Genomic DNA, 26,110 nt, shown 5'->3' on the forward strand with positions numbered 1-26,110 from the left:
ACTCCTCTCTTTACGTATTAACCATAAAACTACAAATTTCTAGCCGTAGACATTTTCTTACTTGTCTGGGTTGCTTCATCAAGTATACTGTTATTTAAAAATGTAGGTTAACGCAACAAAACTATTATCATATTACCATAGGTCTCCATACAAGACTGAGTTCAGGGCAAAAAAAGAAATATATGTTTGATGACACCATAGCACATTTATAATTATGATTATTTGGTGTCTAACATATGGTAATTTTAACACTTGGTAGAACGAGGAAACATGCTGCTACCACACAGCTACTTCTACCAAAAATAGTAAGAGATCTTTTATATGCATTTCCCACGTAATATTGTACTTAAGTAATATTACAATGCTCAGAAGAAAAAAGAAAAACCCCATAACATATATATAAACCTTAATAAATTAAATAATATATTTGGAGGAACAGTAACTTGATATAATGTACTGGAAATATATGATAGAAATAGTTAATACCATACCAGTTTTTCAATGTTGGCTTGTTTAGCTTGTTCAAGTTGCTTTTTACTACGTCTCTTCTGTTTTAGTTCATGAGCCTTTTCCATCTTAATCTTCAGCTAAAAAAAAAAAAAGGCAAACATTAACAAGCATTCTCAGAGTACTGCTAAAGCAATACATGTCTCCTGTTGGGCTGAACTTATTTTTGTATCTCCTAAGTTCAAGAGCCATAACTCTATGAAAAATTAGTAAATCACCATGAAAGTCAAAGTTGATCTGTAACAGTACACGATAAAGCCACATACAAAAGTTCATCTCAATATCTTTAGGTATTGCTAAAACTATGTCTGGAAATTTTTGTTTTATATCTCCTAAGTTCAAGGGCCATAACTCTGTCAACAATGGGTAAATTGCCATGAAAGTTAAACTTGATTTTTCACAATACATGATAAAGCTATACACAAAATTTCAGCTCAATATCTCAAGGCCTTCTGAAAAAAAAGTTTGGAAAACTATATGTGGGACATACAGACGGACAGACAGACAAACAGACAGAAGGACAGAGATGAAACCTATAGTCTGCTCCGGTTGGACTGGTAGGGGACTAATAAAGCAACCTGATTTAATTTGCATGAAAATCTACCCATAATAAAACAATGTTTGGTTAAATCTGACAACAAAAAACAAACATTTAACAATAAATAATAAATTACTAATCTACAGACCTCCTTTTCCAGTCTCTTGCGGACCTCTTCACACTCCTTCTCCGCGGTGGTCAAGGCTTTCTTTATGGCCTCCAGCTCTTGCTGTAACAATATCGACTTCTCCTCGGCCAGCATCTTCACCTGTATCACCTCCTTCTTGCTGTCGTCAGCGTTACCACTCAGCTCACCAATCTAAACAAGAATTAAATTACTTAACTTAGAATTAACTACCAATCACTGATTTGGTGAATAAACATATATTTGTGAGATAACATTCCGAATTAATAGTCAATAATGTGACTCAATACTGGCCAGTCTTCACCACATAGTCAACAAGCATTTTGACAGTTCTGCTAAAGCAATACTTCCCCTTACCCAGCCCAAAATGGGGAAAATGTCACAAATGGTCTTGCACTGAAAGTTCCTTTTGAATTCAACTAACCATAGATGATTTGATTGGGTTTTTCCCCCATTTAATACAAATACTTATTGTAACTTGAAGAAGCCTGCATTTATTTCGGGGTCTTTGGACATTATTTACAGCATTTGTGTCTAGAAATGTGCTCACAGAACATAAAACATCTACTGGTATTATAAACACATATCTATACCTACCATGTAGATCATGAAATTAACAACTCTAAATTAATGCAACAGTGGTCAGATTAAAATGCAACCTGGAGTTTATTCTCCTTTCAAAATACAACTTTCAAGACATGTTTTATAAAACGTACTAAGTATCGTACTTTAATTTTTGTTTGTTTTGTTTAAATGACCTGTGACACAGAGAAACATTAGAAATAAATGCATCATTTTATTAAATGCGAATAACATGGACTAACATTTTTCGCATCAATATCATGATCACATTAATTTTAAGATCTACGGTAATCAACACGCTGCCCAAACATAACTGTTTCTGCATGAATACAAGCTGACATATGCACAGATACTGTCGAATTACCTTCCTGTGGAAGTTGTTAGTGTAGTGATTTTGTCTCCAGCGATTCATGGCCTTCATCTTCAACACCAGGCTACTCAGGTTGTGGTTTTCATGCTGCAGGTTTCGCATCTGATCAGTGTGCCCAAGATAGTCCAACAAGTGCTGGTGACCTGAAAATATCACTACGGTTATAGACAGACAGACAGATGGCACAGGATGTTCTCAGTGATGCGCTGGGACTAATTTCAAACTATACTTAGTCTACAGAACACACAGCTTCACTCATTCATTTAGATAATTTTTATTATATACACCAAAAAATTAAGGTTCAAGAACATTGTTGTAGTACAAATCGTGCATTTACACTGAGACAATTGTTTCCCATTCTAAATAGTGACCCATGACTTAATGGCTATGGTATGTACTGTCCTGTCTTAGAGAAAGTGCATATAAAAATCCCTTGCTGTTAATAAAAAAATGTAGCGGGTTTCCTCTAAGACTATATGTCAGAATTACAATCATAAACCAGATGATTTAAACACTACACAGCTGATTTTCAGTCTTTACAAGAATTGTAAACTGATACTGTCAACAATTCTAAAAAGTATCAGGTTGGATATATGCACACACTTCTGCCCCACCTCACCTCTCTAAAAAAATCCACCATTCTCAAATATCACTCACCTCCAGTGCTGCCAGACTTCTTCTGTAGTTCACACATTTCTTCGATCGCAATTCGCCGCGTCTCTTTGATTTTATCAAACACATCATCATACAGGTCACCCCTAAGGACGATGAAAAACTCTGCATTATGTTTACTAGCACAGTCAAAATTATTATTCATTATTTTTTTGTGGTCACTAAATGGACATAAAAAGAAAATGTGGCTTTTTTATACAGGCGTAAATGACTTTATAAATAAATGTATCAAAATACTTATATTCCTAAAACCTCTGAAAAGATTTATTAATTTATAGGAAATGACAAGTCTTTGTTTTTCTTCAAGTCAACGTTACTAGAATCCTTATTGCATACTTGTAACAAAGTATCAATTTATTACTGAAAAAAAAGAGAGAAGTGTTTCTATTATTACTTCACTGTTGTTAGCTCTTCTGTAATTTTTAGATTTAAAAAAAGAGAGAAAAAAAGAAATCCACATGACAAATGTAATGACACTTGCTATGACTAGTGTTTATATTTGTTCACCTGAATTCATCAAACTTGGCCCGGAGTTGAAATGTTGAGTTAAACATATTCTGGATCAGATCATCATACTCGGCCTTGACCTTCTCTCTGATGTCACGTTCCTGGGTTAAACTCATATTCCGCATTTCAGCAACTTTAGCTCGCAAAGCTGTCACCTCTGAAAGAAAAAACAAATTTTATCAACATCCACTGTTATATATAATGAGGAAGGAAGAATGGGTATTTGATTCCTGGCTGGAGTCTCTGGGTGTGGACAGAACGAGTCATGGTTCTATGCTGTATTGTGTGTAGTCTTTATAGAGAAAGGGTAGGAAACAAACAATATCAAATATAGACCTCCACTCACTAAAAACGATAACTGTAAACCAAAGAAATATATATTTACACCACAAAATCTATATCGGTTGATTTCTAGAATGACAATCTTTCAAATTCTACTGTTAATGTCATCCATGAAACAATTTTCATGTCACATTCATTGAAAACTTGCACAACTTCATCTAAAAAAAACCCCAGATGAACACTCTTCTCACCGAGTTAAATCCCATCCCTTAACACAGATGCTTGAATGTAATATAACAAAGTTTGTATATAAGTATAGGAAGTAGGGTTACAGATGTTAAATGATGATAAGAGTAGTACCTGCAACTTGTACATGAAAGAACACACACACACCCCTCCAAGAAAATTCCAGTTTCGACCTTACCCATGATGAGATCGTGTGCCTGACTTCCCAGCTGATACTGGACGTCCACTGTTTGGTTGAACTGTGCCGTCTTCAGCAGATCCTGGACATGCTGAATCTCCTGCACAAACATCAAATTATCAATAATGCTATCCAGAATGTGAACTGAGTATAGCAATGCTAAACAATGTCGGAAAGGAACTTAGTCCCAATTTTTTTTTAAAATGTCCTCAGAAAATTGTTTAGCGTTAGAAAGAAAGAAAGAAGTGTTTTATTTAACGATGCACTCAACACATTTTATTTACGGTTATATGGCGTCAGACATATGGTTAAGGACCACACAGATTTTGAGAGGAAACCCGCTGTCGCCACTACATGGGCTACTCTTCCGATTGGCAGCAAGGGATCTTTTATTTGCGCTTCCCACAGGCAGGATAGCACAAACCATGGCCTTTGTTGAACCAGTTATGGATCACTGGTCGGTGCAAGTGGTTTACACCTACCCATTGAGCCTTGCGGAGCACTCACTCAGGGTTTGGAGTCGGTATCTGGATTAAAAATCCCATGCCTCGACTGGGATCCGAACCCAGTACCTACCAGCCTGTAGACCGATGGCCTGCCACGACGCCACCGAGGCCGGTGTTTAGCGTTAGATGCACAAGACATCATCATACAAAACAAAAGATGTCAAAATGAAAGAGGTGACACTACAAACAAAATAAATCACATTAATAAGTTCAGTTTAACCGTTACAGAATGAAAAAGGCACTGATAAAGATAAAAAAATGGTTAGGAAGACTTTATAGAGTATAATGAAAGAAACAGATGTTTTGGATATTTGCAAACTATGGAATAATCAAAGTGTTTGTTTTTAAAGAATAACTTTGACAATGAATATCTAGTAAATAACATTAATGTACTGTGTAAAGAAACATAATGGGCAATGACACTGTTGAAGAATAACTTTACCAATGAATGCACAACAAACAATATGGTGTGTTAAATGTTTTGAAATCCATGAGCTTGCTGACAGGTATGCAACTAGTAATTAATTAAATTTGTTAACAAAATGCAAAGAATTGCCCACCCTTCCAGGTAGTACTATACCAAATAACTTCCGGCTGGGTCAAAGTTCGAGGTGCACCGAACTTTTGATAGAGAAGTGAACACCACAAGTCCTGTGATTGGTTATAAATGTGAGTGTGTTGGTTGTAAAAAATAATAGTTTCATCTGGGTAAAATAAATGTGCAATTTTATTTCATCTAGTACCAATGTGTCAAGTAGCCTTGTGCTTGAAACATGTATGGGGTACCTGTAAAAAAAAGTACTCAAATTTTGTGCGAAACTAGGGTAGTCATAGACGCTACCCGTTATCTCAGAAACGAGCAGCTTGACCCCCATTTTTTTCTGATTCACTTTAAGTGTAAGGGGTGGTAGTATTTATATCCGTGGCGTTTATGTCGGTTGATACGTTGCAGGTAGGAGTTTTAGCCGCATATGTTACTATTGTCGTCTATGGGATTTGATTTGGTAGTATACACCCTATAGCACATATTCAGTGCATAATAAAAAATATTATGATTTTGTCATTTTATTTAATTAAACTATACTGGTTGATTAATTAGCCATCACTCGATCATGCAAGTTCACAATGACCTTGACCTTGACAATAATCTCTGTACATGGCTCTGAATGGAGTTTGAATCAAAGTTAGCACTGAAGAAAAGTTGGTTTTGGCCTATAATTCATACTGTAAAGATTTCAATAATTTCTTTTTACATGGTATTTGACTTGCCATATACAACTGCTCTTAAATATGGTATTATATATAGGCAACCTGAACTAAGATTTTAATAGCAATTTATTTTTATATTAAAAATAGCATGTGCCAATAGTGGGTTAATGTCTTTAGTTTCCATTAACATTGTTAATTTTTTATGTATGAAATTCTGAAAACTCAAATTTGTAAAGAAGTTGATTTTTATTGTCATTTTGACATATTTATAGGGTGCTAAGTTATATTTTAGACAAATTTGTAGTTTTTATGCAAATTTAAAGTAAATTTGAAGAAAAACTTTACCAAAAACATAATTAAATTTGTTGTCACTATTGTGCCTTCTGTTCTTATTTGTACATAACAATAAGGTTGTTAAACATATACTTAGATCTCCAGATCATTTTTGTTTCTTAATAATCACTTAGTTAGCTCTCATGAAAAGTATTTTGAGTTTATACTAGATTCAGAACCAATTTTTTCAGATTTGATTATCTGCCTTGGATTAAGTTGATAATTTATTTTATTGTTAAAGCTGTATTACCTAATGTTACTAGCTAAATAAAATGCTGGATTACAGATTGTAGGAATACATCTAATGTACATATTGTATTCATCCGGATTAGAAAATAATGCAAGAAAATAGATGTTCGGGTAATTTTGTCATTTAAAAATAGTTTTTTTCAGTAATTAATAAAAAATAAATGTGTTAAAGCTGCATGATTATTCCAGATATCACAACTATTAAAACCTCCAACTACAGTAGGCTATAAATAAAATATAGTCAGGAATATTGGTGGCTGCCAATGGTTTTGATGGTTCATTATGAAAATCAGCATGGCCGATGGATTTGAAATTCCCACACCTGGTAACTTGAAAACACCCACACCCAGCATACAGGATTTCCTCCCAACACTAATGTTCAGGACATTAAGTCATTACTTCATACAGGTACAGTCATGTTTGTGTTTCCTTCCTCAGACAGTGTATTTTTTTAATACTGATATTTCTTTGATGTGCCTGTTAAGGTCTTCATAATCTAGGGGTCAATCAAGTGCATGTGTTTTAATGGCATTCTTTAAAGGGGTAGAGGTACTCTGACTATCTTTGTTGTCTCTACATATATACCTGAGTACACACACCCAACTAAAAGTAAATATCTTCAGGAGTTTTATTTTAAAACATTTTGTTGTTTAATATGACATATTGCATTTGTACAAAACTATATGCAATATATATGCTTTTTGAGGTGTACATTATATTAGGTTGCACTGTAGAAACAACACTTTCAGTGAGGTTGTCAGTTTATGTCAGAATACACCAGATCCTGGTTGTCATAAAGACACATAGCTGGACACTTTTTGAAAAATGTATGTTATCAGTATAGGTAGTACTATACCAAATAACTTCCGGCTGGGTCAAAGTTCGAGGTGCACCGAACTTTTGATAGAGAAGTGAACACCACAAGTCCTGTGATTGGTTATAAATGTGAGTGTGTTGGTTGTAAAAAATAATAGTTTCATCTGGGTAAAATAAATGTGCAATTTTATTTCATCTAGTACCAATGTGTCAAGTAGCCTTGTGCTTGAAACATGTATGGGGTACCTGTAAAAAAAAGTACTCAAATTTTGTGCGAAACTAGGGTAGTCATAGACGCTACCCGTTATCTCAGAAACGAGCAGCTTGACCCCCATTTTTTTCTGATTCACTTTAAGTGTAAGGGGTGGTAGTATTTATATCCGTGGCGTTTATGTCGGTTGATACGTTGCAGGTAGGAGTTTTAGCCGCATATGTTACTATTGTCGTCTATGGGATTTGATTTGGTAGTATACACCCTCCACCCTCCAAAGAAAAATGGAATTCAGTCTAACAAGCAGTTTATGTGCAAATATTAGAAATATCCATAAATTGATTAACAAATACATTACCAGCTCTTTCTGATATAGAAGGTGGTGATGAACTCTCAATAGGTTTTCGTAGTACATGCTATAACTATAAATAAAAGAAACAAGAATTAGAAAACATGTGTGTCTGTTAATACTACAGATATCTAAGAAAGTGATATATTAAAACAAATATCTGCTCACCAAAGATTACAATGAAAGAATGTTTTAACAAAATTCCAGCATGAATTAAACCAAAGAGATTACAAATACTTGGAATACAAGTGTATTAATTAATCAGTACAGACATCATTGTGTGCATGTGTGTGTATGTGTGCGTGTGTGTGCATATATGTATGTGTGTGTGTGTATGTGTATGCGTGTAAGCATGCGTGTGTGTGTGGGTGTGGGGTGTGTGTGTGTGTAAATGTAGGTATGTGTACAATGGTTAATTTGTACAATGGTTAATTTGTGCAAATTAAAAGATAAAGAAATATCTGCTGAAAAATTAGATCCAAATACTGAAATACACAAAAGACAATAAATATATATTTTTTTAAATCATCAAGAACCTCTAGACTCAAATGATGAAAGTGATTAAATAAAAAAAAAGTAAAGTAAATTTAAATATTTTACCTGAGAAAGCTGGCTTTTTCTCTTGCCATAACGGCCCGGGAGAGTGATCCACAACATCTGTGAAAGTGTTCCTTTGAGAAAGTAATGGTCTCCTCATTTTCCTTGTAGTCTGACATCAACTCATCAATAAAGGTCTCTGCCAGGTGGGGTCTCGCTACAGTGTAACTTTCCTTCATCACCTGTACAGGGAGGCAAATGTTTCTTTAATGACATCTCAACACACTGCATAATAATCACTTTGCTAGGTGTATAATGTCACAGTCTACAGAATAAATCAAGAAACGTGCTATAAGGTTTCATACACATGAATATACAAATGAAAACAATAGGTTTTGGTGTTTTTAACCTGATACATACAGTTTATTCATAAGATGCTAAATAAGGCTAAAAACACCAAAAGAACAAAAACCCAACCCTAAAATAAACAAGGCATCAGAAACACTGCAAATTCCCTTTGCAATTTCATGATTCTATTCCTGTATGTTCAGTTTCATGAAAATCGGATGAGAGAAGAAGTCATAGAGCAGTGACGCTGTAATTTATATTTATGGTGAAGTGACTTTGACCTTTGATGCAAAGAGGTAAAATGTGACCTCATTCACGATGTTCTGATCCTATTCTTGCTATGTGAAATTTCATGTCAAGCTATGCTGTCATAATTTATATTTTTAGTAACAGTGACCTTGACCTTCGATGCAGAAAGGTAAAACCCAAACTCATTCAAGATATCATGAGCTTATTCCTACATATAAAGTTTGAAGAAAATCAGATAAGAAATGAAGTTGCTAAAGCGGTGTCATCATATTTCTATTTTTAGTATGTGACTATTATGCCTATATATGAACTTTCTTGAAAACCGAATAATAAATTATATTACTAGAGTAATGACATATTTTTAATATTACATATTTTCCTGCAGATCCACTACACACAAAGTCTTAACTCGGACACGTTCCCCACATCCACCGACCCACCCTGAGTGATCATTTCTTTTGAAAACTCAGTATCATCTTACAGGTTTTTTCCACAGGTCCGTCGGCAATGCATCCTCTTCACGTACTCGCTCTGATATGGACAGTGACGACTCCTTTGCGACTTTCTTTCGGATTTCGTTGATCATGTGACACTCCATTGTTTCAAACAGTCTAACCAGCTGTAAAATACATATCAATGATTATCTGGTAATAAATGTGACATAACATTTCACTTTAGTAAATCAATTTACACGAATAGACATGCATGCAAAGAGTTTTGTTCAGTCAGTTTCAATGGTAAGCATTCTAAAACAAACGTGGGCAGGATTTAACTGTTGTCAAGAGAACTTGCCCAAGGTACTTGTGTCGTGTGATTGCATTTTCTTGGTAGACCCATTAGGTGTTGCCCATCCCAACCAATTCTCCATAACTGTTATATCAAAAGCTGTGGTATGTGGTTTTGAATGTAGGAAAGAGCACATAAAAGATACCGTGCAACTAATTGAAAATTGTAGCAGGGTTTCTCTGAATATTACTAACATTGTGACATCTAATCGCCGATGATTACTCAATTAATGTGCTCTAGTGGTGTCATTAAACAAAACAAATGTTTCTTATATAAAGCAAGATGGCTTCAATTTTTTGGGAGACAGTAATGGTATATTGTACTTATTTAAATTAGGTTTTGTAAGAAGCAAAAGTATAGGATGTAAGGTTATACGAATGCAGAGAAATATTATACAATGATAGCTGCTGTTTTTTAAGTTTCAAAACAATAAAATTACTATATACTACATGTATGTGTCTGTCAGACAGAAATACTTCACAATACCAGAATTCCCCCACCCCCACAACTATTACAACTTGTTCTTTTGATTCATTAAATGAATGAATGGATTATCTTTTACTATCTACCTGTTTTGCGCGGACTTCAATTTCTGATGCTCCGTGTGGCATGACCAGCATGTCCGTATCGAGGACCTGCCCCTCATACAGATCACCCTGTCCGAGCCGCCGAGCCACACTCTGCAGTACTGGCAGCAGTATTTCAGCACGGTAGATCTTGCTGTGGACAGGCAACATTCAGTTTATTATTTACTCAAACAGAGGCTTACTGTCGTTTTAAAACATAAAAGAAAAGCCTTGTACAAAAATACAGTGAAACCTGTGTTAAGCAGCCACCAAAGGGAGTATCACAAAATGGTTCTTTTAAAGGGACATTCCTGAGTTTGCTGCACTGTAAGATGTTTCCGACTAATAAAATATTTCTACGAATAAACTTACACATTAAATATATTTCCTTGTTTAGAATATCAGTGTCTGTGTATTCAAGGTGTTTCTGGTCTTCTTAATATTTGTAAAAAGCCCAAATTGGATTTTGTCTTAAATAATTTCGTATGTACATAAAAAAAAATATTTTAGGAAATGTTAGGAAATTTAAACTACTACAAATATTAGAACGATCAGAAACAGGTTTAATATACAGCCACTAATATATTATGCAGAAAAATATATTTGGTATTTAAAGAAAGAAATGTTTTATTTAACGACGCACTCAACACATTTTATTTACGGTTATATGGCGTCAGACATATGGTTAAGGACCACACAGATATAGAGAGAAGAAACCCGCTGTCGCCACTACATGGGCTACTCTTTCCGATTAGCAGCAAGGGATCTTTTATTTGCGCTTCCCACAGGCAGGATAGCACAAACCATGGCCTTTGTTGAACCAGTTATGGATCACTGGTCAGTGCAAGTGGTTTACACCTACCCATTGAGCCTTGCGGAGCACTCACTCAGGGTTTGGAGTCGGTATCTGGATTAAAAATCCCATGCCTTGACTGGAATCCGAACCCAGCACCTACCAGCCTGTAGACCGATGGCCTAACCACTACGCCACCGAGGCCGGTTTGGTATTTAATTACAATCGTTAAAATGTCGCTGTTAGTCGATGACATCTTAAAAATTGCAGCAAACTCAGGAATGTCCCTTTAAGTAAAACCTCCGAAATCTGGACCCTTTGTAAACCAGAATTCCCTTCAAACGGGATGTTTTTCATGGTCCCTTTTTAAATATCAGTACAGAACAGAACCTCTGTAAACTGGAAACCTCTTGTAACGAGACTTTTTACTTGAACCTATGGGTGTCTCGATTAAAGGAGTTTCACTGTATATTAGATAATTTGGGGAAAATAAAAATGTGGCCTCTTACCACAGCTTAATAAATGTTACCACTATAGCCAGTTTGACTGTCAGGGTTTCTGCCAACGGGTAAAATGGGTATGGCAACATACCCAAACATGTTTGCAGATTATTATTTTTAAGTTAATCTTTTAACAAAATTAATTAAACTTATCATTACTGTATGATTTTCTTAACCCTAACCCTAAACTTAACCCATTTTCTTTCTGGGGAAGGCCCCCCATGGATACCTCCTGTTGACTGTGGTTGCATTCAATTCCATAGTACCTTACACACAAATTTATTTCTGGCAGAAACACCGACTGTATAGTCAAATATGTAATCTGGAGAGTCCATGTACATGTATATCAAGATTAAGAAAATGCTCTATAATAGCATACTTTTTTTTACCAACAACTATGGTAATTATGGTTATCTCAAACTGCTAACATATTCAGCTTGCTGGTTCACTTTCCTGCAACACTGACATAATAATATTTGTCAACATTACAGGAAACAACTAAAAACAAGCAATACATTTTCCTTTTTGCTATATTCCAGAACCTTTTACCAGCACTACTTGAGAAAATAAAACCCACCAACACTCCAAGCCCCACTCATGACAGCTTTAAAAGAGTTTCTAAAATGTCAACTTATGTATGGTTTGTTCCCATATCCACTTCCCAAAATATATTGTTTAAATTATTTGATTGTATGGCATTACATATGCAAATAATTTAAAATACCATAATTATATTTGACAACAAATATGGAAAAAATAAAAAAATATATAAAACAGTTCTTTGATGAATATCTGTGGACTTTAAATATAAACAAAAAAACCCTGAAATCAGGGCTTCTAGATTATGGTAGCCCCACTCCCACGGCTAGTGATATTCAATGTTGGGCTAGTAAATAACCACTATTATTGTCATGCCATGCCCGATGGCTAGTGACGTTTTGTTGGTCAAATGTTGCAGTTAAGTCTATTCTGTAAATATGAATATCCTGCCCCCCCCCCCCCCCTCTTTAGGTGACATAGATTGTATCTGGTTATTACTATTATTTAGTAAAATTGTATTAACTTAAAGTACAGTAGGGCTGGTGAATTTTTAATTGTGGCTAATAAATGTTTTAAATCACTGATCCCATGGCTAGTGGATGTTATAAAAATTCTAGAAGCCCTGCTGAAATGCGATAACCAAGTAGAATGTGTTCACTTTCGTTTGGCCAAACACATAATTTTAAGATCAGGATGTGATAAACCCTATGAAATCCAAATGTTACCATTTTCAGCAGGTGACATAAACACATTTTTATGCCATAAAGAAACACGTCTATTTCAGTCTTACCAAAATTCTCTGAACAGTCGTGATTTATCGATTGTTTGCACTTGAAGCTTTCTTCGACCCCAGTCATGCTTGGCTAGCTCCAGACACTTCCAGAGTTTCAAGAAGAACTTTAGCAGTATATAGGCTTCCACTGGTTCGTGAATGGTGGACAGGGGTATATCAACTAAGAGAAAACAGAAGAAAGAAATATCAGTACTCTGTAACAAGGATGTAATTAATAACAAATTCTATATGATACAAAAATATATAATACAAATATTATTAACAGGAACTTAAATTTAAAATACTGCTGCACATCAATCACAATAAAATCTAACAATAATATTCATAAAATAATGAGATCATAATATTTTATTTTATACCCAACATTTTCATGGGAAAGTTTTAACAAGTTAGGTTTGTTTTTTAATGATCATTTAGCAGCCTTCTTAAAAAGGTTTTATCTCACCTTCATGTAAAATACTCAAATTTCATTGGTTATTTAGTCTTGGAAAAAAAAACCTTATACCCTTCGTGGGCGAGTCAAATCTCTTATACCCTACTTGTAACATCGGACTGTTGTTATTGTATTAATGCGCCAAGCAAACATTTGTCTGTTACCAACGTAAATAAAACATGTCTGTCAAACAATTTGCCAACCACTCGGAAAATGAAATTGAAGAAAAGCAAGCATTTTAATGTGGTCAGGCATTGTAATAATAGTTAATTTTGAATTTGAATAACGTCACTTTACATCTCCTGACAATAAGACTAAACAGGGTACATTTTTTTGTTTGAACATTATTAATGCACCTGGATGTGTTTGAAGAAAATCTTGTAATTAACATATCTGCAAGATAAATTCATTGTAGAAGCATCACAAGGGGTTAATGGCTTTTTATACCCTCTGTATGCTCTTGTACCCCTCGTGATGCTTCTACAACTTATATTGTCACTGATTTCTGGCACTGAACTGAAAATTGTTATAACAGGACTCACTCTGTACATTACCAAATTAGTGGCTACAACATTTAGTCTCTGGCTAATAAAATATTCCCTTAAATTAACCACATTTTTGTAATTTTCAAGAAATTACTCTACTTGTCTGAAAATTGGCTAAAGCGAAATTGTTTCCAGTGTCAGCCCTGTGTAAATCTATAAATATAATGAGCAATGAAAAGTACCAACCTAGATTCCTCTCTTCCATGGTTTCTTGGTTCATTCTGCCCACTTTAGCGAAACTGAATGAAGATCCAGAAATACTTTTCCTTGATTTATGATCCTCAACTTCAATATTACATACAGGTTCATTGTCCTGAAAGCCAGTTGCTAGCACATCTTCCATTAACAAGGTCACGCCAAGAATTTCACCGTTGGCAACGTGTCTAAAATATTCACAAAATCACAAATATTTACTTTTATCCAGCAATCACTGTATACATTGGCAAGATATGATGACTATATAAATCTCTATATTTTCGGTCACTGACCAAAAATATAGGTCACGTGACATAAGCCCAACTCGACTCGAGTATTTCAGAGTAGATTTTCAATAAACATACTCTTCAAATCATTTGTTTAAGTACAGTAAATGCAAATAACTTTTAGTTTTGCGATAACAATACAAAACTTGTTCATTTATTTATGAATTAGAGTTTAGAAACGCTTTTTTAATGTGACAGAATGTAGCTAGCTTCTTACAAATAATGACGTCATGCATCTTGTATGACGTCATACGGCAAAAGCCTTGTTAGGTTAACAATACTCGATTTGCATACACAAAACTAGAATAAATAATGATTTTCCGAATATTCCTGTAGGATTGCAGGATAAAAGAAATAACTGGTTACTGTCTTAAGATATCGGCTTTATCCTGCTCAGGTCGAATGGCGAATGCAGCTCGGCAGAGCCTCGCTGCATTCACCATTCTAACCGTCGCAGGATAAAGCCGATATCTTAAGACAGTAACCAGTTATTCCCTATTTATACATAATGTACAAGGATAAAAGTTTTGTAATTATAATATTTCCATATGACAACAATTTGTTTAGCAACAAGAATCAGGCTCCGTGCTTATAAAACTTTTAGCGTCTTTGACTAAAGACTTTAATAACGTCCTAAGACTTCTAATATCATGGCAATGCCATACAAATTGCATGCATACATTAAATATTTGAGTCTATAGACAGTTTTATAAGCATGGACTCAGGCCTGGTGCTTATAAACTTTTAGAGTCTAGACTCGTGACACTAATAGAGTCTAAGACACTAATGCCATAACAATGCCATACAAATTGTATGCGTGTGACGTCATTACAGATTCAGTCCAGACTCAAAAGTTTTATATGCAAGGGCCCAGGGCCTGTGCTTATAAAACTTAAAAGTCTAGACTTTATTAAAGTCTAGACTTTAAGGTTTATAAGCATGGGGCCAGGTCTCATAATGACTATGTTAGGGTCATTTTATTTTTAAAATGCCCAGAAGGCATTTAAATAACTTCCGGCTGGGTCAAAGTTCGAAATGCACCCAACTTTTGATAGAGAAGTTAACACCACTAGTCCTGCGAATGTGTTGGTTGTAAACAAAATTAGTTTCATCTGGGCAAAACATTTATGCAATTGTATTTCATCTAGTACCACCATTTCAGGTAGCCTTGTGCTTGAAACATGTATGGGGTACCTGTAAAAAAAGCAACTCAAATTTTATACGGAGCTAGGGTAGTCATAGTTATTTCTGAAATGAGCAGCTTGACCCCAATTTTTTCTGATTCACTTTAAGTGTGAGGGATGGTAGTATTTATATCCATGGTGTTTATGTCGATTGATACACTGTGGAAAGTGAATTAATTTAAAGAGACTTCAGTCATAAGAAGAAAAAAATTTCCCCACAAGAAAACTAACAATAACATACACCAATCTACTCACCATTAAAAGACCAAAACCGTATCTTTTTTTTATAAAACTGTACAACAGACGTCATAGCATACGTGATGACTACAAATCTGTCATTTGCATATTTAATACTGTATCTCTGCACAAAACTAATACCAACAGATGTTTTGATAGTTGTGACTGCATGCAGACATGACTAATTATCAGCTGCTTTATCTATAGAGGAGAAGTGATCTTGACTACAGTATATGGTTCCAACTCCGTCTGTAGGAGAAGTTAAAATGTGTTCAGTTGTCATTAAATAAAACATTTCTTCCTTCCAAGCCAGAGACGGCTAGTACACGGTCCATTAATGAGCACAAGACTACTTTTATCAACTACTCTCTAAAAACAAATCACAAATAATTATCTTCTGCTTAGATCACTGAAGCGTGCCAAAGATGTAAATACACAAACAAAAATAAAATGATCCAAAACCTTTCGACATCTTTAAGTCCTGCGAGACACGTCTGTATGTGGTGCTCTATTAGATGCCACTGCCAGTACACCAACGGGTAGATCCCACTTCTGTAACAGAAAACATGCTATTGGTATACACCGGAATTAAAAATGTGTTCAAACAATTAATACAGCCCCCAAAGTATTCTACAAAAAAATTATCTTTGTAAATCTTCTTCAAAGAAAAATCTTAAATATCATTTTTATTTATTAATGAGATTAGATGTATCAAAGTCCTATGCAGGGTTCGATCTTAACGGTCCCCCGATCGCCCCTGGCGACTGAAAATATCGACAGGCAAGTCAAACCCCTGTTCCAGGTTGCCTGTGTGGCGACAAATATATTTACTGACAGTCACAGTGGAATAACTGAATGTTCAGATTTATATTCATCGTAGTGATGTGCGGTTAACCGTGGCACCAGTTCGGTTTTGGTTACAGAAGAAAAACCGAAAACCATAATTGTGGAGATAGGGAAAAAAACCATACATTAATTTTTCCAAATTATTTGCCATTTTTAGACCAGCTCGTCTGAAATGGAATTTTTTTTATTCCAAGGCAAGTCAATACCAAAATCCACTTCTGGCAATAACCTGCCAAACGACTCATATTTTTGCATTTTGTGATGTTGATCTGCGAATTCGGTACATGCTTTGAACGTCGCGTGGTGTCATTTGCAATGCAAACTAGTCGCCATTTTAACTTAGCAAAAAAAAGGTAGAGTTTGAAAAAACTGTTTATCTGTGAACATAATGCCTATTTTACCGCATCCATGCGATGTTTTCTTATTCTCGTATGTCTTCTGTAAAAGTCGTCCATGTTTATTATTTGTTTGTACCCTTCATTTGTACCCATTTGTACCCATACGGTATTTTCAGTGGGTTTTTCAATATCGGCTATTTTTGTTAATTTCCAAGACAAAAGATAGATTTACTGTTAGATCGGAAAAGTGTTTCTTTGTATCAAAATGAGAATTAAGATAAATTGTTCATTAAAGTTAATTCGGATTACAAAAGAACACAATTACCATGATGTCGGCTGTTCTTATCGTATTATATGACATTACCCGAGGACTTCTGATACTGACCCATTTGATTCTTACTTACACTTCGGCCAGGGTGTTCCAAGTGAGTTTGTTTTTGACTATGTTTTTTTTTCTTTTTTCACTACTTTTTTGTTTTAATTGCAAAATAAAATCATGCTGCAAACAGTTTATTTTATATATGGAAAAAAAAAATTCAAAACATTTGAGGGAAAGAATCTCAGGCCAGTGATAATATCTGTAGGCTAATGTATTTTTATATTTACTAACCGGGCTGATTAGTATTTTAATTTTTTTTAACAGACTTACAAGTCTGGAACATGATGAATTTCATCGGCAGTCACAGTAGAATGACTAGATGTTAAGATAAAATGTACATGAAACTAATATTATATTGACAGTCCGGGTACAAGGAAGGATTGTTATCTGCATGGCTAACTATGTTTTAAGTGAATGTTATTTTATTTTATTGACCGACACTAAAATATTGTTCTATGTCCAAAATAAATGTTTTCTCATAGTATATGTTGTTTGTATATTGATAAATGTATTTACTTTACAATTTGAAAAAGTTTAAGTTGGCAAGTGAAAAACTCCAAGGGCAAGTGAAAGTGCTCTTGAAGTCTTCCAACAAATAAGTTCAATGGCAGCAATTGCCTAAGGCTTTTTGTATAGATTTTTTTCTACAAAATTAAAAAGTATTTAAATTTTGAAGACGTACATATTCTAAATAGTGCACCAACCTTCCATTGAATGATCTCCATGGATACAGCTGCCTGGCCTGGAAGTCTCTTGGTTCCAGGGGTTCGGGTATAGACATGTAAATGCTGTAGATGCTAGGTTTCTGAACGTTGCTCAGCGCTGGTAGAGCATGGTACATGTTTTCAGTGATGGACTGAATAACAAAACAATTATTTACCAATGGTTCTCACTGCTAAGTTCAATGTAAGCAAAACAGAACAGGGAGTGAATACAATAGGTTTAACATCTTAACAAAAGATTCACATAACATACTAAAAACAACTTCACAGCAACCCCTGCAATTGCCCACGGCAATTGGCAATGTCTGGGAGATTGCTGTAGAGTTTGAAATTCTACACAACACTTTTTTATTTTTTGCTGTGGACTATATCCATTTCCCCCCCCCCCCCCCCATAGCATCTTTTTTTGCTGTGGACATTTTCTTAATTGCAGGGGTTGCTGTCAATTTATTTTACAGTTACCTTAAAACCCTCCATATTTCCAGTAGACAGGAAAGTATCAGTCATGCAGTGACGTACTGCAGTGTCAAACTGCAGGAACATGACGTCACGTCGCAGAGTGAGAAAATCAACCACCTCAGAAGGATCAGATGGATGCGGGAGATGGTTAATCTGCTTCTGAATATGCCTCAACTCTGCTCCTATATAAAAAAAAAAAAAAAGGAGAAAAATAGTAGAAAAGAATAATTGAAATTTTATAAGTTACTGTAATTATAGAACTGAAATATTTAATATTCTTTACCAGTTGAAAATTGTCACATTAACAGAAAACGCCTACTGAGATGTGATAGGCTATAGGATCAACCACCCATACATGGCATATCAAAAACAATGGAACATACAATCCTGACTATTTGAAAGTTGGTACTAATTGGAAGAAAAAGTTAGTGATGAAAGTGGTCCGTTTCTTTCAAAGTCATGGTAGTACAACAGAGGATGGCAGGGTGCTTTATGATGAGTGATTTTTTTTTTTTTTTAATGTTATTTATGTAACGAATATAAAATAAACATCCTGTATGGTCCCTTTCTGGAATGCTTAGTCTAGCAAACAATTTATCATTATCACATCACAGTGATGAGAAACAGGATTTCATCTTTTAATTCAATATGCAATAAAATAATTTTTATTCAACAGATTTGAAACATTTTTATAGGTGACCATAATATAATATGACCAAATGGGAATGTAATAATAATAATAATAAAAAAAAAAAAACTACAATGAAATCCCTCTAAACAAGATACCCATGTAAAAAAAGAAACAAGTCTCATTTTAAGGGCCGTATCCAGTTTAGAGAGATTCTGTTCTACACCAATATTTAAAAGGGACAGTAAATAATGTCTGGTTTTGAGAGAATTCCAGTTAACAGAGGGCCCAGTTTCAAGGAGCTGCTTCACTGTATATATGATGGTACAAAACAAACTGAAATGATAAGGAGCTTACCCACTCCTTCACTGCCACCCCAATCTGCCGACACGGACCCTTGTTTCTGTGAGGACACACTGGAGTACGGAGTGCCCAGCTTGGAGTGGGCACACAGGTAGTGCAGCATGTCATGCAGAGTGGCTGCAATACACAGGCTGTAGTTGAGTGCTCTGGCACACTTCATGTCATCAAGAGTCTTGTACATGACCAGGATTTCCGTGTAGTGAGGAATAAACCAGATGTTCAGGACATACTGACCATTGGCTGACAGCACTCGGCGTGGACGGGGACTAATTGTCCTGAAATAATTATATTTAAAAAATATGACAAACAATGTCGGAGCTTCCAAAAATGCCAACCGATGTTATGTTCACTTGGAAAAGTTTAATCAAATTTGTACCTTGAGTTATATGCATACAAATAAACTACACTCTATTGTCCGTCCCATTCTCCTACAAATATGTTTTTTGTAAATAATTTCAGTTTTGTTTGATGTAAAAAGAAAAGTAAAATTGTTTTGGAAATAACAAAATAATACTATTTTTGTGTACAATTTAGAAAACAATTGGCTCAGAAATAAATAACTTGCAGTAAATTTCATAGTATGAAAAAAAAAAAAAAGGCATTCCCTGTGGGAAGGATTATAGCTGTATGATTAATTAGCAGATAGAAACATATGAAAAGACTGGAAATTGAAGAAATTTATCTTTTCATATAATCAAAACATACTGTTCTACACTGCATATCATTTTTCAACAACATACTTTTCAAACACCTACCCATCATGCCCTTAAAACTTCACTGGGTGGGAGATGGTGCTAAGATACTACTATTACAAAATCTTTGTTGTATATAGTAGGACAGATCTATAATCTGGCCATAAACAAGTATTAAAAAGTGTTTTTACTATTAAAATTTAAAATTCATATTCCTGCCTTTGTGACAAATCACTAAAAAAAATTAATATGTTCCATTTTCTCTTTTAAGTAGGAATACTATCCTGAATTCTAACATAACAAAAACTCCTCTTTATATATTGGGATCATCTAAATTTTGCACATTCTATCAAGATATAGCTGTGGTATTGAAATAAATATCTGAAAGTTTTGCAATTTATCATTTGCTTGGAAATATTTCTATAGAAAGTTTACCAGTATTATATAATAAAGCCTCTATCATCAGACTTTACAAACTGACTTACCTGGGATCATCTTTCAGACCTTCCAAAGTATCTTTTCCTGTCTTCTTCTCATTCCGATCCCCAAGCATAAAATAGGTTTCTCTACAAAACATAATAACATAAAATTAAAAATGTATATTGAAGAAAACTTTAAGTGTTTTCTCTTTTATTAATAAGAAGGAATTTGAGGTCATGCGACAGGAACTGGGAAGGTGTACATTGGAAGATTTCGTAGTCATTTGGCTGTTGAATGTTCGGGACTGTAAGGTGGAAAAGGGGGGAAATGCATAAGGTCCGAGGTCAGGATGGAGTATAAAGAAAATATAAAATATATAGACAAGATAGATAGATACACAGACAGACGAACTGACAGATACATAAATAAATAACCATAAATCATAAAAGGCTTTTAATGGTGAAAACTGCAATACATTGTACTAATTCAACATGTTCTCACTATTCTAGTTATTGAAATCAGTAGAAATTTCTACTTTACCTAATGATTTGGACAGTTGACCAATTATTTAACAATCATAAATCAGTAACATGCAGCAACCAACTAATTTGTGTTTAAAATACCATAAAAGGAAAACAAATCATGAAATTAACTGCGCAATGAAAATATGTCTTGCACAAAAATGTTACTCAATGTAAAAATGACAATAAGTCTAATGCATGACATTGTTTTTTAAATCTACAAACTATAACTCACTTGATAGATGGAAATTCTTCAAGCAGTGTCAGAATGCTACTGTAGTAAGCAATAATTTGAGCCCTCAGAGAAAATTGTGAAACTCGCAGGTTGAAATTCTCACAAAAATCTGAGATCAGTTTCCTGAATGAAACCAAAAACGTGAACTAGAAACATTTTAAAACCCCACCAATAAAATCCAAACACACGCATTTAATTATAGTAAAAAAATCAACTATTGAATTTTTTGTCACGAGAATGAAAGAAAACTTTTTGTACTCAATATTTAATCTTAACCATATTCAATCTTGTTGCTATTAACCTATAGATAAATCATGTTTTCACTAGCTTAGTTATGCATAAAAGCTAAACTAAGCATTAAATGTACTTTAAAGCACATTTTTATATATAATATTAGAGCAAAACATGTTTCCATATATCGTAAAACAAATGTATGCATCACATTTTTAAATGGTAGGAGAAACCAAGTTGTGAATTTAGACCCAGTTCAGTGTGAAGGGTCAAATATTTGATTAAAAAGTGGGAGGTTTATCCAGAAAAACATTCTTACTGAAAGGTAACAAAGGTATATAAAATGCTTAAACAGGATGACATTGTAATGATGAGTATTTGTTTATGTGAACACGCTTCTATATAAAACTTATAAAATACAACTCAAATTTGACATATATTTGGAAGGAAAGGAAATATTTTATTTAAGCAACGCAATCAACACATTTTATTTACGGTTATATGGCGTCAGACATATGGTTAAGGACCATACATATATTGAGAGAGAAAAACCTGCTGTCGCCACTTCATAGGCTACTCTTTTCGATTAGCAGCAAGGGATCTTTTATATGCACTATCCCACAGACAGGATAGTACATACCACAGCCATTGTTATACCAGTTGTGGCGCATTGACTGGAATGAGAAATAGCCCAATGCGCCCACCGACGGGAATGCATGTCTTTGGACTACTGTTAAAGCATACCTTTTCAGTTTTTCAAGTTCATCCGGGTTCTTTAAAATGGTACCCATCTGAGCTTTTTTCTCAACAAATTCATTTAGCATGATATCTCGACTTGGGGTCTGTAACAAAAATTAATTATTGAACATTACAAGAAAATCTCAATTTGATAAGAAAGACTTTATTACTCAAAAGAGGCAAATAATTGTTAGTTTTTAAACCATTTTCTGATTAAGAGATGAAACAATAAGGTTAAACTTATTTTTAAAAAACCCCAGCAATTGAAACGAGTAATTTCAATTAACTTTTCTGAAAAAATGTCATAGAGTATCATAAATTTCAACACATTTATTTTTTTAATTGAAGAAAAAAAAAATACAAAGAAAAAAAAAAGATTACTCTTTTTAAAATAAAACAACAAAAACTCAACAGAAACAAAACCCCCAAAACATCTATGGATATATATGTCATAATACTACAGAATTTGATATATGGTATCTATTGAATTTTAATGTAAGATTCACAATTATATACTAAAAATCTTCATAACCCAAAACGTTTGCACTCAGAACATTTCAATTCTCTCCATGATACTTATCACTCGTGAATTAATGGTGGTTTATTTTCTGTCACCTTTTCCATCTGAATGGAGACGAAGGCATCAGCTGAACGTCGACCTTTGCTCTGTTCAGGATTCAACTTGTCACCTAGACTGGTTCTCTGTGTGCCACTAGAGAAACCAGTGTACTGAGTTGTGGAACTCTTTTCACTTTTTGTTTCCATCGGGCTGGCACGTCCACCACTGAAAGAGATTTAAAAAAATAAAAATAATAAATAATATATTTTAAGATAGCAAGGCTGCATTCAGTAAACATGTTTTGTTGGAAGCACCAAAACAATAACCACCGTATCACATTTACTTGATGCTACGCACAAAAAATAGGCTAAAGAGTGCAATTCATAATACCATGGAGTAATAATAGTAAGGAGGATGGGTGATCAGGCTTTCATAATCCAAATTTTATTACAATGCTTAAACACCTGCATTTAAGTAAAATGGGGGCGGGATTTTGCTCAGTCGGTTGAGTGTTCAGTTGAGGTGCTTGCATCGCAGGATCTAACTGCCTCGGTGGATTCATTCAACTGATCGGGTTTTTTCTCATTCGAACCAGTACACCACAGTTGGTCAAAGGCCTTGGTATGTGCTTTCCTGTTTGTGGGAAAGTGCACATAAAAGATCCCTTGTGGCATTAGAAAAAATGTAACAGGTTTCCTCTGATGACTATGTGTCAGAATTACCAAAAATTTAACATCCAATAGCCGATGATTAATTAATTAATGTGCTCTAGTGGTGCCGATAAACAAAACTTCCAACCAGTGCACCACAACTGGACAAAGCCCGTGGTATGTGCTTTCCTGTCTGTGGGAAAGTGCATATAAAAGATCCAGTGTGGTATTAGAACATTTTTTGCAGGTTTCCTCTGATGACTATGTGTCAGAATTACAAAATGTTTGACATCCAAAAGCCAATGATTAATTAATCAATGTGCTCTAGTGGTGTCATTAAACAAAACAAACTTTAAGAAAAACAGGCTTTGTAAATTTGGCCCAATTGTGTTCTCATCAGCAAACCTAAAACCACAGAAAACCTCCACCAACTGTTGTAGTAATTTAAAGGAATCAAACTGTTTACTGACCAGGCTAGCTAGTCCAAGTTACACTTGATACTAAAAACTACTCACGTTTTCACTTCCTCGTGTCTGTCGGAAAGGCAGTTATTGGCCTGCAGAACTGCTGCAATCAGAGCATTCTTGTGCACTATCTGTGTCTTTAAAGTCACCTGCAGACTCTCCAAACCACCAGGTCGCAACACCTGCAGAAAGCCATCCTTGTTGTGAAACGAGAACCGTCCCACATGTCCCTCGTCTAGTTCATGTATTGCTAGGGACAAGAATGATGGCGTGTATTTGTCTAAAGCAGAGTCATCCTCTTGGATGGATGTGATGAAGATTGGAGGTGGCTTTCCAGCATCGTCTTTGTAATTGGCAAACTCAAACTGAACAAACCTCATGAACAAGTGGAACTCTTCAAAGCCCATATCACCAGCCTGTTTCCTGTAATGCTGAAAGCAAACAAAAGTCACTATACACCTGGATACTGCACAGATAAAAAAATATTTCAATGGGCTTATTTAAAAAACAACCTATAAATACCATTAAAGGGACACACCCTAGTTACGGCTAGTTGTTAACCATTACGATGTTGTTTTTCGCTATTAAACCCATTTTTTCACAAATAAAATTGCACTTTACTTACCGTTTATTATTTAGAATATACATTTTCATTCACCTGAAGTGTTTTTTGGTAATCCTGGTAATCCTGGTTTTTGTAATACCACAAAATGCATTTTTCTTATTTCTTAAAAACGCACGCATGTTTGAGAAAAAACAGTTGAGCAGACAAGGTCTAATCTATTTTTAGACGGGATATTCCATTTCAATGTCACAGACGTTGGTATACCACGTGACCGTTATTATTTTGGTTCGGTTTGTTTTCTCGTGCACGGTTCGCGCAATCAACATCCGATTTGTTGTCGTTTGCTTGTTGTTCATTTGTGAGATTTTTCTTCACAGTTCGTGAACATTTTCAGTAACAATAAAGTTCAGACAAGTAAGTGTCTCAATACAAAACGTTACAAACTCTTAAAACCAATAATTTTGCTAAGTCTTACGATATCTGGAGAGGGGATACAACCAGGACAGAACAGTTGGAACATGTCCAGGAGAGGTGAAAGGAACGCACCCCAAGTCTGTGCGCACTCTGTGAAATTTGTCGTGACGTAGGCATTGTTGTGCTTCGAGCGACATCTACCGGTGACATCAGAATACTAACTTTCAAAATTATTTCAAGCAATTGGGACATGGGGATTCTCATGGTATTTATCGATATAAAACCAGCTTTTTCACTCCATTTGATAAAAACGTGATCTAAGTGTGTTACAGGTTTGTAGATTAACCAAATTATAATTTATTTTTGCTGGATGGAACTAGGATGTGCGGCTTTAAAAGGAATACAATTACATTTTTTAGATAAACTGCAGAGGATGCCAAGACTTTCAAACTTAAATCTTTCACAAACAGCATAATTCCAGACTGGGTTTGTCAAAAATCAAATCTTTTACAGAAATATAAACAAAATGAGCAAACCTTTGATAAAATCTCAGTCTCCCAACAAGAATCAAGTAATCGGTGACGAGTTGTGATTGCCTGAAAAAAAAAAAAAAATTTGAGTTAACAAATGGTTTACATACACCATACATTTATAATCCCTCCTGCCCCTCACCCCCCCAAAGCCAGAAAACCCTCAAACCCATTACACATATGACAGATATGGTCTATAACCTAGTAAATCTACTGAGATGAATTAACAGTCGGAAATATATCCACCTGTTACTCCCCACTATACCAATATGTTATATTGATATAAAGTGGGAACCTAACCCTAATCTTAAAACTAACCTTTATGCTAACTAACCCTAAGATTAACCCTAACCCTGGGGGGTAATGCTGTGATATTTTGCCGATTAAAATAAGAGCTTTTCTCCAGGTAACAAATTGTGTGGCAGTGATATACTGGACAGAATATGCTGCCTCAAACCTATACAGTTTAGGATGGTAGACACTAGGTTTGTATCCTGGTACAGACTCCTACCCACAGCCATTTTATAGGCAGTTGTTGTGCTACTACACCAACTTCTCTCTAACAAACAATTAATTACTAACCTTTGTCCTGGAAAGAAAAGCTTTAAATAGTATGCTTAAACCATAACTGGATATGTCTTGTTGGTGTTTTTGTAGCAAACC

General features: G+C 34.8%; 1 protein-coding gene across 5 annotated transcripts in view; it reads right to left on the reverse strand.

The window, feature by feature from the left end:
• LOC121368057 overlaps nucleotides 1–26,110 on the reverse strand; it is an 81,838-nt gene that overhangs the window by 11,313 nt on the left and 44,415 nt on the right. For all 5 annotated transcript variants that reach the window (XM_041492581.1, XM_041492579.1, XM_041492577.1 and 2 more), the window contains 22 exons: nucleotides 25,454–25,513; nucleotides 23,990–24,369; nucleotides 22,881–23,049; nucleotides 22,272–22,369; nucleotides 21,297–21,419; nucleotides 20,606–20,686; nucleotides 19,423–19,703; nucleotides 18,441–18,619; nucleotides 17,961–18,112; nucleotides 16,156–16,245; nucleotides 13,977–14,173; nucleotides 12,810–12,972; nucleotides 10,190–10,340; nucleotides 9,316–9,453; nucleotides 8,301–8,479; nucleotides 7,710–7,773; nucleotides 4,028–4,127; nucleotides 3,322–3,478; nucleotides 2,800–2,900; nucleotides 2,137–2,285; nucleotides 1,194–1,364; nucleotides 492–587 (listed from right to left, as the gene is read on the reverse strand). In XM_041492581.1, the coding sequence (XP_041348515.1) occupies nucleotides 492–587; nucleotides 1,194–1,364; nucleotides 2,137–2,285; nucleotides 2,800–2,900; nucleotides 3,322–3,478; nucleotides 4,028–4,127; nucleotides 7,710–7,773; nucleotides 8,301–8,479; nucleotides 9,316–9,453; nucleotides 10,190–10,340; nucleotides 12,810–12,972; nucleotides 13,977–14,173; nucleotides 16,156–16,245; nucleotides 17,961–18,112; nucleotides 18,441–18,619; nucleotides 19,423–19,703; nucleotides 20,606–20,686; nucleotides 21,297–21,419; nucleotides 22,272–22,369; nucleotides 22,881–23,049; nucleotides 23,990–24,369; nucleotides 25,454–25,513 (3,279 nt within the window). The remainder of the gene's footprint in view (nucleotides 1–491; nucleotides 588–1,193; nucleotides 1,365–2,136; nucleotides 2,286–2,799; nucleotides 2,901–3,321; nucleotides 3,479–4,027; nucleotides 4,128–7,709; nucleotides 7,774–8,300; nucleotides 8,480–9,315; nucleotides 9,454–10,189; nucleotides 10,341–12,809; nucleotides 12,973–13,976; nucleotides 14,174–16,155; nucleotides 16,246–17,960; nucleotides 18,113–18,440; nucleotides 18,620–19,422; nucleotides 19,704–20,605; nucleotides 20,687–21,296; nucleotides 21,420–22,271; nucleotides 22,370–22,880; nucleotides 23,050–23,989; nucleotides 24,370–25,453; nucleotides 25,514–26,110) is intronic.

The sequence above is a fragment of the Gigantopelta aegis genome, chromosome 3 (assembly GCF_016097555.1).
Source record: "Gigantopelta aegis isolate Gae_Host chromosome 3, Gae_host_genome, whole genome shotgun sequence".
NCBI lineage: Eukaryota > Metazoa > Mollusca > Gastropoda > Neomphalida > Peltospiridae > Gigantopelta > Gigantopelta aegis.